At 48.0% G+C, this 15469-nt stretch overlaps 1 protein-coding gene across 2 annotated transcripts in view; it reads right to left on the bottom strand.

The window, feature by feature from the left end:
* Nucleotides 1-15469, bottom strand: part of LOC138497213 (uncharacterized) — a 371787-nt gene that overhangs the window by 196190 nt on the left and 160128 nt on the right. For both annotated transcript variants that reach the window (XM_069620537.1, XM_069620538.1), the window contains one exon: nt 6207-6240. In XM_069620537.1, the coding sequence (XP_069476638.1) occupies nt 6207-6240 (34 nt within the window). The remainder of the gene's footprint in view (nt 1-6206; nt 6241-15469) is intronic.

Raw genomic sequence — 15469 nt, 5'->3', positions numbered from 1 at the left:
GAACCCGACGCAGTGCTTGGCCTTGTCTTGGGTCCCCACGGATGGAGCACCCACAAAGGACTTACAAGCCCACTCTGGCTGGATCCGGATGAAGCATCTGGATGAGGCATGCCCCTGTGAACCACCCGGGGTAGAGGCCCTGGCTTTGAGTCACATTGCGACCCAGACACGTCTATCCTTTGTGCGTTTGGAGAAGCCACAGCAGATGTCACAATCTTACTCGTTGGGTGCAGGCAATCCAGAACTGGTAATGCTGGTCGTCCGTGAAAACATTCCGCAAACCGCAGCTGGAGCAGAGCTTGAAGAGGGAAGCGCTGTGATTCTCAAGACATAATCTTGATGGTCTTCTGGAAGCTTCCAGGAAGAAAACACTTGACGATGTTGCCCTTAAGGGGGCGATACGATGCCGAAAAACCAGTCCCCGTTAATCGGATGAACAGACGATGGAGCACATGGGCGCGATTGAACAAAAATCGTGGTTTTCTATAAAAAACAAAACAAAAAAAAAACACAGAAAGCTCAACTTGAACGTGCGGTAAAAATCTGAAGATAGCTGCCAGAGGAGGGGCTTAGGGAGAGGGCAATCATTGGCTGTGGCAGTAGGACACGGAGCTCAGCTATTGGTTTATAGGAGAAAGTTTAAACAAAAGTGAAACTTTTTTCTTTTACCGAGGATTCCCAGCCTGATGACGGGGAATATTCATTAGAATGTGAATCCATGCCAGACCCCATGCTGGAGACGGAGCATTCTGCAATGGTGTCAAGCAGGACTTCGGAAAACTGATGGAGAACCCCAGATCTGTCAGCAGGTGGACAGTCTGTGCCGACGGCCAACTCTCGCAACCTGGCTCGGATGAGCCAGTCGTCGAGGTGCAGGTACGCTTGTATCCCGTTTAGATGCAGATGGACTGACACCGGCTTCAGGCACTTCGTAAACACTCTGGGGGCCGACTTCAAGCCGAAAGGAAGGGCCTTGAAATGGTAGTGCCGTATCTGCACTACCAAGCGTAGACATTTGTTATTTGTGAATGGGGACCTGGAAATAGACGTCCACCGAGCACGGGCTGCAACGGGACCATTCTGCATTTTTGGGACCGGAGGTACTTGTTCAGATATCGCAGGCCTAGCATGGGCCTCCAGCCCCCCGTTTTTCTTTTGGACTAAAGTATCAGGAATAGACTCTGGATCCCCGGAGTCGCTGGGGTACCAGCTTTATCGCCCCCTTTCACAGCATGGCCCGTACCACCTCCAAGAGGGATGTACTGCTCCTCCCGGGCCACCGGAGGGATCCGCGTACACCTGTGCTGAAACTCCAGGGAATGTCTGAGCAAGAGTGTACAGCACCCATCTGTCGATGGTGATCTTTTCCCATTCACTGACGAATCCCGTCAGCCAACCTCCCACCAGGGAGCACGGGTTTGGGGTGACATCCTGGCCGGTTTAGGCCTGCTTCGGCACAACTGCCATGCCTTGCGGGCGACAGACGCGCTGGCCGTCTCCACCATATGCCTGGGAATGGCCTCTGTGGGCTTCCCGAGTCATGGATCTTGTAGTTTGGCAGTACGAGGAGAAACCTTTTGATGACCTGCTCGACTTTCCTCTGGAGGAGCGAAAGGAAGAGCAGTGCGGCTGAAGCGTGCCCAGGGAACCTTAGACAGGAGTTGCCTGTAAGATGCATCTGCATGCTCCCCAGCTTCTGGTCTCCCAAACGCCAATTCAGGTGAGGTATCCACCCCACTTGCAGTATGTAAATTGTCAGAGATCCCTTAACCTGGACTCCTCTGCAATAACTCAGGTACATTTGGTGTACCAAACTGGAGGCCAAATTGAGCCTCTTCAGACTGCTCATTTTCTTCATAAATGGACGAAAGACTTGAAATAGGCTTTCCTGGGTAGTGGTACATATGTTCTCAGGAATTAGGGATTTTGCTAGTATTGTGTTTGACACAAGAGTCGTCGACATTTTCTTCATTGGCGCCATAAATGTTACTGGGGCACTCTGCATCGATGGCGCAGCTGGCATCGATGCCTTTGGCTATGTCGACGTTGAGGGTTTTGATTGGCGACAAAGGCGCTGCAGGCGAAGGTGTCAATGGCGTTGATGACCTTGACATGCTTCTGGCTCTACTGATCCTTCAATGAGACTTCATCGGATTGAGGCCTTGACAGCTCTCAATGCGGCTCGGGCCTTCGTCCCGGGCTCGAGGGATTTAGGTCGAGCCCTATCCTTCCCGGCGTCTTGTGAAGGCGCGGCAGGAGGATGGCTAGGTGGCTTCTGTTCCTCAAATATTTTGAGCATCTGTGCTCTGAAGACCTCCCGCTGGAGTGGACTTTATTGGGCAAGCAACTCTTTTGGGGGGGTTAGGGGGCGTCCAATGATTAAGTCGACCTACGGTGCCTTCTCTACATTGACAAAGAGTGGAGGGCGCCACTCCTCGATCGACAGATTCACCTTCGTCCGAGAATCGCCCCTCTACTCGTCCGTCGAAGGTTTCTTGGTCGTTATTAGGCAAGATCGCATGCAGTACCCTTTGGGTGCACTACAACAACCCTGACCGCCTGGCAGTAGAAACCCAACCTTCGTTAATAGTCTGCACTACACAGGTTGGTAGCGTGTGGAGCAGCTAGGCTCATCTCAAGAGGGGTCCAATGTGAGCTGTAGGGGAGTTGCAGATTCACAGTGACAAGTATTCAAATGAACTCTTACACACAAGGTTTCTTAATAAATCAATTATTAATCCATTATCAGTCAGTTAGAATAAGCCTTCTTCAGAAGGGGGCAATATAAAACGCCACACAAATATATTTCAAAACACACACTATTAAGTTTCTAAATCAACAAGTATCCTCTTGGGATGGCCCACAGACACAACCTACATCCTCAGGTGACTGATAGCTAGGGTGCTGGGTACATTAATGTATCGCTGTTGCATTTTTAGAAGAGCTTAGGAATAGGTTAAAGGACAAGGTTATTAGAACATACAAGAGATCACAATTCATTGGTGGATCCCCCAACAAGAGTCATTCATTGGAAAAGGCTAAGCCAAAGTCAATGGGCAAAAGTCTATATGAGCTGAAGCACTCCTTTGTAGGCAAGTAAGGAAAGTCTATGCACAATGTTTTTAGAAGTCTTTGAAGAACAAGAAGAATCAATGTAGGGTCACAAGCTGTTAGACTTGTGAGTAGTAGAAGATGCAAGCAACTCTACAATAAGAGTTAAGTACTCTCAAACTCTACAGTACCTTTGGATTGAAGAAAAAAGTGCAGCAGAAGACTTCTGTTCCGGTGTAGCTCTGCAGATGTCACTGTTCCTGGGCCTCAGTTGTGGGGACAAGAGGGACGACTTCTGGCTACTCCTGCAATGCAATGGGATGGTCATTGCTTGCAACCGGCAAACTTCAAACAAGTGGCACTTCGGTGTTTCAGCTCCTTGCGACTACCGCAAATAGCAACACCACGGTTCCTGGCTGTTGATATGGACTTTCCTTGCTTCTGGGGTCCCGCACTGTTGAGGGGGCTCAGGCTCAGCCAGTCCTGCTTCCTGGAAGTCCGGTGGATCTTCCTGGATTTCTTGGCCAGCTTAAAGGCAACGCACACGAACTGGTGTTCCTCTCCCGGTTTCCAGCAGCAACTCTCTGGAAATTCAACCAGCTCCGAGAGGAAGTCCAGATGGCTTAATTCTTGATTGGTCCCACCAACTCAAAAGGGAGAAGTCATCCTTGCGACCGCGTCCGTCGATCCGAAAGTGGAGTTTCAGGACAACAGCAGGGCTTCACAGGAGTTGCGGCAGGCTTCGTCAAGTTCTCTTCGGATTCCTTCGCTCAGTGGTCGACTTTGCCTTCCAAGCAAAAAAGCCTCGCCTTTTATGCAGCTTGCCCCCATTCATTCCAGCCTACCTGTCAGTCACCCAGCAGGGTTAATGACCTTGCCGGACAGACAGCTGTCCAATCACCACATAGTGCATTTGGGTCTCTTAGGAGACCAAGCACAGGTTGCGGCAGCACCTCCCTCACTTCCAGCCCCCGCTAGACACCCTGGAGCCATAGGCGGGTTTCACTCGTGAAGCCAGCCAAAGACAAAACGAACAAAGACCAAACCTGGTTTGGCGTGCAGAGTAAATCTCAGACTGACATTTCCACAAAGAAACGGGGGAAAAAAAGACGACCTGGGCCATTTTGACAAAAATGGCACCCATGGGTGCTTTACCGTGGCTGCGAATGCAGCAGGCGGTAAAATCCCATAATGGTAGTAAAAACGTAAACCACTGCCACCAGCCATTCAGTGAGGAAATGATAACATAATATTACATGAGAAGCTAGACAAAGGGGATACTAAGTAAGCATCCCATTGTAAGATAATGTGTGCTAGTGTAGAAAGTTACAAATATAAGTAAAGTCAATTTCACTTTACTGCTCTGGGAAACAGTAGTTCATCCAAGAGAAGGTATTTAAACCTTTGGAGAAATCTGAAAGACTTGCCTGTGCCACTGCACTGAAGGTGGTGTTTGACACTATGTAAAAGATGATGCCTAGGAGACTCAGGGATTTGACCTACCGTCAACTGCCCCTTTAGTTCCTTAAAGGCTTTTCCAGTCATGGACTAGCACTTGGAACAGTTCGAGGTGTTATGGTCCGCTCCGAGGCCCCACAAACTGATTCAATGTGGATAAGTCAAAGACCTTTTCGACCCACAATCGCGACACTTTGAACGTGGACTTCAGGGTTGTCTGTGTCAGCGAAGACGACATCTCGATTCTCGAAAATAACAAAGTTTGTCATGAAAGTGATGAAGCGTCCCGTATTTTTTTGAAGCTACAGCTGTTGCGGAAAAAAACACCCTGTGCCCAAAAAAAACATTCTGAAGCAGCTGAGGCTGGATAACATCAAAGATGAGGAATATGTGGGAGGACAATCCATTCGAATATAGGTTTTTGACACAGATATTTACTATGGATATCCTGACAGAGTATGCTTAAGTTTCATTTAGGTACAGAAATCCCACCTTAGTATAGGGCAAGTTAGGCCCTTTTCCAACCCTCTTGATTTAATAAGAGAAAACTTTGCTGCCTGCTTCATGATGCTATCGCAACATGCCATCCACTGGCAGGCATCCATTTCATGCAACACAAACACATTGCACAACACCTCTGCCATTCGAATGCAGCTATCCCCCATGATACAATTTGGTCAAGCTGCACACAATGGGTGCCTACAAGGACTTTGCCACCTCTACATACCTTCATATGTCTACAATACACACATTCTATGCCTCTCCAATGTTCCCATACGAGGACATCTGTCCCCGAGCACCCACCCCAAGGTTGTTCAACCTACAGTGCGTTGGGACCATACCAATGGTGAAAGGCGGTATACAAATAAATTACGTTCCATTACAACTCCCATTGCATCCTGTTATAGACTACCTTCACTTGAGAAACCCATGTCTTTTGGGCACTAGGCCGTATCCATCTTAAGGTTTGATTCCTTAAGTAAAGGGAGTTGTACTTGTGAATGATTCAAATAATTTTACCTGCCCCAGACTACTTTTGTGTTTAAATTGACAGATGCATTGTGAGTGAACCTACCGATGAATGTCAATATTTGTGATATATGGTTGTGTGATAAACCTACTTGCTAGGTTAATTTCTTAGTGTGATATCAAAGGCCTACTAAATAACTATTTTTAAACATAACGTCCAAGATGAACTATTGTGTTATTCTGTGTGAACTCACTGGGGTCCCAGATCACTCATTCACTCAAAAGATAAAGCTGGATTGCTCTCGCACGGTACCTTGATTGGGGTTTCCCTGTTCAGCATAACTAGGGTGGCCTCCCAAAATTTCCCCCCCCCCCAGGGTGGATTTTAGAAATCCAGCTTAACACGACAGTACATTTGTTATCCTGACTTTGATGAGACTTCCTGCTCTCTTGGGCCAGTTTTCTTTCCACTCAACAGTGCAGTCTGGCTGCCACCCTGAGTGAGCTCACAATTCGCCTCTACACAGACAAGGCTTGGTGCTCCAATAAACTAATATGATGTGTGCAGTATAAAAGATTAATAACATTTTCTGCAAAAGAATCCCTAAACAAAACATCCAGTTTATTATAAAAACAACTTTCAGAAATCACATCAATATAATTTAAAGGTGTTTACTTAATACAAAGAAACACCAGTTCTATTAACCAATCTGGAAATTGAAACTTACATTTTAATTTCTTTTTTTTGGCAAGGAGATCCATCTGCAAAAGGAAAGGTAGGTGTTAAGGGTAGGTGTCATAGTATAATGCACAATCTTGCAAAACTAATCAAGTACAAGAACAAATGCTTTTTCAAGGCAGGAAGTCTGGACAGCTTCTTTCATCCCATTCTGCAAAAATGATTTTGAAGTCCACCCATAGGACTGCATTGTAGCAGCTGCTTAAACACAATGATCTGGAATACTAAACACCAGGCAGTGGTGGCGAAGTTTGGCAATGCCCACTTTGAAAACCATTGATGCATCCTGAAGCCAGACTAGGGAGACCGGCCGGAAATGGCCGGCCCCTCGGGGGGCATAAATAGCCTGGGCTGAGAGCAAGGTCTCTTTTCCAGCCCAGGCAGCAGCAACCACCCTCCCACCCAAGCTGTAAGGAAGACAAGGACAGGAATGGAAAAGAATGTTCTTGCCAGGAGGACAACTCAGTGTAGAGAGTGTAAATGTGTTGCTTGTTTTGATGCATTACTTTCTCGTACTAACTCATTTCCTTCTCATAGGTGATGGTAACAAAACTGTTCCAACTATACTGTAGCAGGCATAGTTACAGGGCGGTCCCAGAGGAGGAGGCATGCTGCGGTTGGTCCGTGAGCTACAACCACTGACTGCTTAAGTACCCGGGGGAGCCTAGGAAACTGCAGCTAAAGCAGACCGAAATACAATGCTGTTGTATTTAAAAACAGTGTTTTTCTTTCCAAGTTTCTTGTGCTCCTCCGGCTCGGACAAGCCCAAGAAACAGAAAGAAAACCGCTGCATTTTTAAATAGGTTGCATTTATGTTTGCAGTAGCTTCAGCTTGGAGCCCAGGGGACGCAAAGCTGAAGCCACCGCAAACAAATGACATGCATTACTTACAGTATTAGCATTTCTGATGATTGCATCAGCTTACATTCACATTCTGTGCATATGGTCCGACATCCAGTGGAACCGCAGAGTATTGCATCTTGTCTTTAGGGGACCGAAAGGGGACGTCAGCATAGGCGCGTTTGTAACACTATCCATATTGTGACGTGTAGTGTACTCAAAATCCCTCACGCGCTGAGGTCCCTCCGATTGTATTTTTTCTGCCATGAGGGAGCCCAAGGCTATTGTGAGTGAGTACATGAAGAGAAAAAGTAGTAAGACGTCTATGTACCTTCCACCACGATCGGGGAGGTTGGGAGGGCGCATGTGAATTTCAGCAGATACCGTAATAGCATTTCTGATGATTGTAAGTAATTCATGTCTTCTGATGCTTGTTAATCTGCTTAGAATCACATGCTGTGCATAGACTAGCGAGCAGTAGAGAAGGAACAGTAGAGAAAAGATGTCTTAGTACTGCTTGTCCCACCCGAGAATCAGACCTAGAATGAGTGTCTAGGCAATCGTGTTTTGTAAAGGTGTGTACAGAACTCCAGGTTGCCACTTTGCAAATGGACTCTAGGGGAACATTTGCAATGGAAGCCCCAATGCCCCGAGTAGTGTGCTCTAGGCTTGAAGGGCAGTTTTCTTAGCAAGAACATAACAGTGTGAAGCATTTGACAATCCACCTTGAGCTAGCTGATTTAGAGACAGGATCCCCTTCTCTACCAGCTGCCACTGAAATGAAAGCTTGGTTTGTTTTCCTTAGCGGTTTCGTTCTTTCCAGGTAGAACATGACTGCCTGCGCACATCTAGTTTGTGTAGGCTTCTTTCGGCCATGCTAGTGGGATTCTGGAAAAAGGTACAAAGTTCAATCGATTGGTTCACATGGAACTTCGAGATGAATTTAGGCGTGAATCTGGGATGCGTTCGCAGAACTACCTCATCCCTGTGGACTGTAACAAAGGGGTCTAGAACAGAAAGGGCCTGTAGTTCACCAACCCTTCTGATAGAAGTGATTGCCACTAGGAAGGCCGTCTTATACGTAAGGTCTTTTAGACTTGCTTTATGCATTGGCTCAAAGGGAGACCATGAGCCTGGTTAAAGCCACATTTAGATCCCCCATCCAGGAGCTGGGTGAGAAATGGGGGGATAAATTCTTTTAACCCCGTCCATAAAGGCCTTAATCACCGGTATCTTCCACCACGACACCTTTTGTTGTGACATGGTGTATGCTGAAAGAGCAGCCAAATTGAAGACCAACCATGTGTCTAACAAATGGGTTAGGTATAGGATTGACACCCTTGGTATTACACCAGATAACAAAACTTTTCCATTTGCTGGCATAGCAATAACGGGTGTTAGGTTTCCTAGCTTCCCTGAGTATGTCTGTGCACCTATGAGGGAGCTGTAGGGGTCCAAACTCTATGACCTCAGGAGCCAGGCTGCTAAATTCCGAGTGTGTGGGCATGGGTGTAGGGTCTCCACCCTGACCTGAGACAACATGTTGTATGGGCAGGGTAGTTTTACTGGTGGGGAGAGGGACATTTCCATCAGATGAGCGAACCAGTGTTGGCGGGCCCACATGAGGACCACCAGTATCATGGAGCCCCAGGGCTGGCCGGAAATGCCCGCCCTGGGGATAGCCCACCCACCACTCCTGACTGAGCGGAAGGGGGAGTAACCAGCCTAGCCACGAGTGGAGGGTGGTCAGGCAGAGGGGCACCCACGTTATGTGGGATGTCCCTCAAGCGCACCCTGCAGGGGCTGGAACATCCCCTTAGCAGTGTCAGCCTCCGTTGCACCTTCCAACCCCCCCTTGTCGTGTGAGGATGACATACCTTGGGAACCAAAACCTGTGCAGCCAGTGAATAATAGTCCGACAACAGTTTACATTTTTTGGAAACGCAGATCAGTTTATTGGAGCATACAACATAAATGAGTCAGTCCCAGCCCTAAAGCATCATGGTTCATGATGATCTATACCACAAAACGCCTAGCCTCCAAAAAGTGGGGCAAAACCTGAATGCTCCGGTGTCCTCTTGCCATCTCCATGCATGTCGCAAGGCACCAGCCATTTGCTCCAGATTGGTGCACAGAGTGCTTATCCCTCGGGCCACTGCACATGAAGGTGAGGAGTCTCCAGAGTCCATAGGGATCCAATGCCCGCCATCCCGAGTTTGGCTCGAATACGGCCATCGAGAAACTGCCCACGGTTCAAGCCGCGGCGTACTCCTCCCTGGCTAGGACTGGCCCTAATTTGACACGCTTTGGGGGTAGACCCCCCCCCCCCCACTACGCCCAATGCCCCCATGCTCCAAAAACTTATCACACTTCTTTGGTGTTGTAATGGCAACGGGAAATTTTGCGCCATGCGTCCAATCAAGGGACCTTCATAAGTCATCCTGAATCCCTGAGAGAACCGTCCCCACAGTAGTTGAGTGGGGGAGAGGGGGGAGCGTAGACACATTTCCTTGACCATGTTATCCAGAGACTGTTCCCATTGGAGCGGTTCTGGGGTTACCGGGAGGCGTAGTCTTGGCATTGGGCGTTCTGAGTTGTGAACAGGTCAATCTCCGGTACGCCCCATTCTGCGAAGACTTGGGACACAATGTCTATGGGCAGAGGGAAATCTCTGCCAGAAGATTGAGTTCCCCTGGAACATGTTGGGACAACAGAAACATCTTGTGTTCGAGATCCCACATCCAAATGTTTTGGGACAGCTTGGATAGCCCTGGAGTGTGAGTGCCCCTCATTTCTTCAGGTAATACATGGTTGTAGTGCTCAGCACAGTCTTCCCTTGTAGTTGCATCTGAAAAGCCTTTGATATATGATATGGTATTTGTAACGCGCCTATACACAGGTGTTTCAAGGCGCGAGAACACCGCCAATAGCTCCAGTAAGTTTAAATGGTTGGACGCTACTTGTGGGTACCACACCATGCGCTGCCTGCTGAAGCAGTTGAGCCCACCCGCCCCGTGAGAGAGGAGTCTGTCGTGAGAGTGGCTTCTACTGCAGGAGTAAAGGTTTTCCCCTTCAGAAGGTTTTCTCTGGACCACCACTGCAGAGTGCGAACGAGGGCTGGCGAGACAACTACCAGATCTTCCCATTGTCTGCTGGCCTGACAGCACTGGCTGTTGAGCCACTCTTGCTTGGGACGCATGTGCAGCCGTGCGTGGGGAACCAAGTATATGCATGACGCCATCATCCCTAGCAAACGCATGGCTTTATCTTGGGAGGATAACTCAGCAGCAACGTGCTCACTTTGGAAACAAGACACAACGAAGCAACACAGGTTCAATCCCCGGGTCCGTGCTTCAAAACCTCTGGGTATTAAGCGCATTATAAATATGCAACTAAGCGACATAGTCCTGTAACAGCGCATCAATTCCCCCGGGCTGTGTGAGCGCTTTAAAAATGCAAACCGTCACCTCCCGACTGGCTACATATTGAGGGATCTGAAAAAATGCATGTTCTGAACCCTCGCGGAGGGGAAGACTAAGCCGTCTTTCGTCTGGATTAGAGCCCCCAGAAATTGTTTTACTGGGGACTAGACTGGATTTTTTCTCGTTGATGGAGAATCCCAGACTGAACAGAAGGTCTGCGGTCTTTTGGGTGTTCAATAAACATGTGTCGTACGAGTCCCCTGTTATGAGCTAGTCATCGAGGTAAGGGTAAACCGGGACGGATAGTTGCGCAGGTGTGCTGCTACTACTACTGCCAGTACCTTGGTAAACACCCTTAGCGCCGAGGCAATGCCAAAGGGGAGTAATTTGAACTGGTAATGCCTGTACTCTATCATGAACTTTAGATATTTCCTGTGCATTGGCAACATTGAAATATGAAAGTATGCATCTTTCATGTCCAATGTTGCCATGTAGTCCCCCTGTTTCAACAGTGGGATCACCTCCTGTAGTGTTACCATGCGAAACTTGAGGTTTTGTTCGCTGGGCGCAGATCTAGCACAGGGTGCATGGGGAGGTCCTTTTCGGGTAGAACGAAGTACACTGAATAAATACCCTTGTTTACCTGAAGAATAGGGACGGCTTCTATGGCGTCCTTACCCAGCAGCGCTTCCACCTCTTGATTCATGATCACCAGATAGTCCGGTGAGAGGCGCCGTGATCGCGGTGGTCTGAATTGTGGCGGTTGGGCAAATGCCACGCAGTACCCGTGGGCGACAGTCATGACCCACTGGTCTGAAGTTATCCCCTCCCAAGCCATGAGGAAAGATTGTAAGCACCCCCCGACCGGGGTGACATGGGAGGGGACCTGGATCTGATGGTCATTTCTGACCAGAGGCTGCGGCTCCTCTATGATTGGGGCCTCTACCTCTGGCTTTGCCGCGTCGTTGACCCCTCGGGTGGGTAGTATGCAGTGCTTCCCGATGTTTGTCCAACATTAAAGTTTCCCGTGCCATAGTTCTGACTTGCAGGGACTGCCCTCGAAAGGACTGATGTGGTGGTGGTGGGGGGGTGCATCGATCTGAGTAATTTGTCGCAGGGATTTAAGAGTCTTACGCTCTTTTTTGGCTGTTTCTAGGGCTTCATCAACTGCCTTTCCGAAAAAGTTAGTTTCTTCAATGGGTTGATTGATGAGAGCAGCCTGTGTCACAGGCTTAAACCCTGAGGCGAAGCCAAGCGTGCCCCTTAAGTAAGATTCCCTGGGCCAGAGACCTGCCTGCTGTTTCAGCGGTGTCCAGAGTGTTCATCAAATTCTGGTTCACTTGCCTGCCTTCGGCCACAATAGTGAGAAGCTTGGACCCGATGGGCTCTGGGACTTTTAAGCATGTCCAGGAGTTGCAGCAGGCGTCTCTTCCAAGTTCTTCTTCGGATTCCTTCTTCCAGTGGTCGACCCAGCCTTCCAAGCCAAAAAGCCTCACCTTTTTTGCAGGTTTTTTCCCCCATTCATTCGCAGCCTAGCTTTCAATCACGCAGCAGGGTGGCTGTCCTCTGAGGCCAGCCCTTCAGGCAATCACCTTTAGGTGCATTCCTGTAACCAAGGAGAGTAAGCACAGGGAGTTTCAGGACCCTCCCTCACTTCCTGCCCCTCGTGAATCCAGCCAAAGACAAAACAAAGGGACCATTTGGCACGCAGAGTAAATTTCAAGAAGGACCTTGCTAACAAGAAATGGCAAAAAAAACAAGACCGGGGCCATTTTGACAAAAGGGTGCCTTACTGCAGCTACGATTGCAGCCTGCGGTAAAAAAAACAATGGTAGTAAAAAGTAAACCACTGCCACCAGCCATTAATCGTGGAAAGGGTAACAAATGTTACATGAGAAACTAGACAAAGGGGATACTAAGTAACCCCTCCAGCACTCCATGTAAGATAGTGGGTGTTGGGTCTAGAAAGTTACAAATGTAAGTAAGTCAATTTCACTTTACTGCTCTGGGAAACCATTTAACCAAGAGAAGGTATTCAAACCTTTGGGAAATCTGGAAGACTTCCCTGTGCCACTGCACTGAAGGTGCTGTGTGTCAATGTAAAAGGATGATGCCTATGGAGTTTGTCAGACTCCAAAAACACAAGAAAGTGTTCAAATCAAAGAAAAATACACGAGTGGGAAAAAGGTCTCACCATCTCCAGGATAAAAATAACATGTCCTAAAGTCCAGCAAAAGAGCAAGGGATCTCAAAGGTGGGAGGAATTAAGCATTAACAATTTTCTTGGACTCTGTTCCTGTTTTTATTTCTTCACTGCTCTTTTTGTTCCTCATCGATGGTTAGGTGTAGTGTGCTGTGGTATCCAGCTCCTGTGTGAATGCCCATGTTCTCCTCACTATTCTGTAAGCATTATTCCTACTTGTCCATTGTCAGGAGTCTTATGTATTAGGTCATCGTCCCTTTGCTGTTCTATCGTTTCTGGGTCCCGGTTTTATCAGCAGGATTCGTGGCCGTTGAGGAGAATTCAGAAATGTGCCAATTCCTCTCTACCTTGGAGACCCCCAGCAACTTTGCTGGATTTGGAGAGAGCGAGACCCTTTTCCCCACTCATGTATATTTAATGTGATTTGAATTCTGTTTCTTTAAGTATTGAGTCTGACAAAGGCAATAGGCATCATTTTTACATTGTGTCACACAGCACCTACAGTGCAGTGGCAAAGTAAATCTTTCAGATTTCCCAAAGGTTTAAATGCCTTCTCTTGGATAAACTACTGTTTACAAGAGCAGTGAAGTGATGTTGACTTTACTTCATTGTAAGTTAGAAAGTTAAAATGTGAGTGCTGAGGGGTTACTTGGAATCCCCTTTTATCTAGTTTCTCATGTAACATTTTTATGTTACCCTTTCCTCGATGAACGGCTGGTGACAGTGGTTAACTACCTTGGTGTGCCTTTACCACAGGCTGCGTTTGCAGCTGCAGTAAAGCTTCCAAGGGTGCCATTTAGGTCAAGATGGCCCTGGTCTTTTTTCGCCATTTCTTTGTTGAAAGGTCCTTCTTGAAAATAACTCTGCGCGCCAAACCAGGTTTGGTCCCTTTGTTAATTTGTCTTTGGTGGGATTCACAAGTGACGCCCGCCTACGGCTCCAGGTCTGGCAAGGGCAGGAAGTGAGGGAGGTGCCCAAAACTCCCTGTGCTTCGTCTCCTAGGAAACAGAAATGCACTCCTAGGTGATTGACCGGCTGGCTGTCCGGCAAGGACAGCCACCCTGCTGGGTTATTGACAGCTAGGCTGGAATGAATGGGAGAAACCTGCGTGAGGCTTTTTGGCTTTGAAGGCAGAGTCGACCACTAGACAAAGTAATCCGATGAAGAACTTGGAAGAGACACCTGCTGCAACTCCTGGACCGTTGGTTTGCCAAGTGAAGCCCCGTGAAGCCCTGCTGCTGTGCTGAAGGTCCGAATTCGCCTCGACTAGAGAAGCCATGCAAGGACTACTTCTCCCCTCGATTTAGTGGAGCCAAATCAACTCCAAAGTAAGCCACCTGGACATCCTCTCGAAGCTGGTTGAATTTCCACTGCAGTTGCTGCTGGAAACCGTAGAGTCAGGGAGAGGAAAGCAAATTGTGCGCGTTGCTTTTAAGTTGGCCAAGAGCTCCAGGAAGATCCTCCGGACTCCCAGGAAGCAGGACTGACGGAGCCTGAACCACCTCAGAGTGCTGCACCCCAGATGCAAGGAAAGTCCATCTAAAGAGCCAAGAGTCTGCGGTGGTGCTATTTGCTGAGACGCGAAGAGCTGAAACTGCGAAGTGCCACTCAGTAGAAGTTGGTCCTTTTCTGTTGCCGACCATCCCGTTGCAGTGCAGGAGTCCTCCAGATGTACTCCCTCTTGTCCCCATGACTGAGGCCCAGGAACAGAGAATCTGCAGAGCTGCACAGGAACAGAAGCCAGTTGAACTGTTTTTCTTCTAACCAAAAGGTAATGTAAAGTCTAAGAGAACTTAACTCTTGTGTAACCTCACTTATTCTCAGTGGAGACTGGTCGTTTGCTTCTGTAGAGTTGCTATCAGCTTCTTTACCTCACAAGCCTAATCAGCTTGTGGCCCTGCTTTGATTTTCTTCTTTTCTACAAAGACTTCTAAAACATTGTGCAAGACTTACCTGCAAGAATTGCTTAAGCTAACCTTGACTTTTGCCCAATTGACCTTGGCCTGACCTGGCTCCCTGAATGACTTCTTCCCTCTATTGCGTATCGTCTTCCTTCCAGGAAGGGGTTAACTTACTTTGCATTGCTGGTTACCAAAAGTACTTACCCGCTTCAGAATATTTGAGAGATCTCGTTTTATAACCTCTCTTTGACAAACTTTGCTCTAAATGAAACATATGTATTAATGTCCACAGTGTCCTAGCTATTTAAGTCACCAGAGGGTGTAGGAAGTGTGTGTGTGTGCCATCCCAAATGGGTACCTACTGATTTAGAGTAACTAAGTGTGTATTTTGGAGTTAATGTTAAAGAACATTTGTACTGTGCACTATCACCACCAAAGTGGTCCCCTGGCGCTCTGAAAAGGGGTGGAGAGGGGGTGGGTTAGTGGGAATAAGCTGGAAAAGTGCAAGAGAGCAGTGATGTGCTGTTGGCCGCCTCAGCCCGGTGGGTCCGTTGGCTGGGCTTGGGGTGTTTTACAGTCCGTAGTCGTGTGCTGTTGTGCAAGTCTATGTGTGGTTTGTTTTGTTGTTGCATTGTTGTGAAGTTTGTGCGGATTGCTGCGTTTTAGGCTTGTGGTTGTGTTCGGTTAGAGTTTGAGAGATTTATGCAGAGGGATGGAATTGTTGGTTGGTTAGTTGGCATTGCTGTCCATTGCAATTATGGGATTCCATCTAGGTGTGGCACATACCAACAATCACATTTCTATCCAGATGCGACGCAAGCGAAAGTTAAGAATCCTGAGTGTGGCACATGCTAACAATCACATTTCCATCTAGTTGCGATGCAAG

The sequence above is a fragment of the Ambystoma mexicanum genome, chromosome 5q (assembly GCF_040938575.1).
Source record: "Ambystoma mexicanum isolate Mex_15411 chromosome 5q, UKY_AmexF1_1, whole genome shotgun sequence".
Taxonomy (NCBI): domain Eukaryota; kingdom Metazoa; phylum Chordata; class Amphibia; order Caudata; family Ambystomatidae; genus Ambystoma; species Ambystoma mexicanum.
This window is presented reverse-complemented; position numbering and strand designations above follow the sequence as displayed.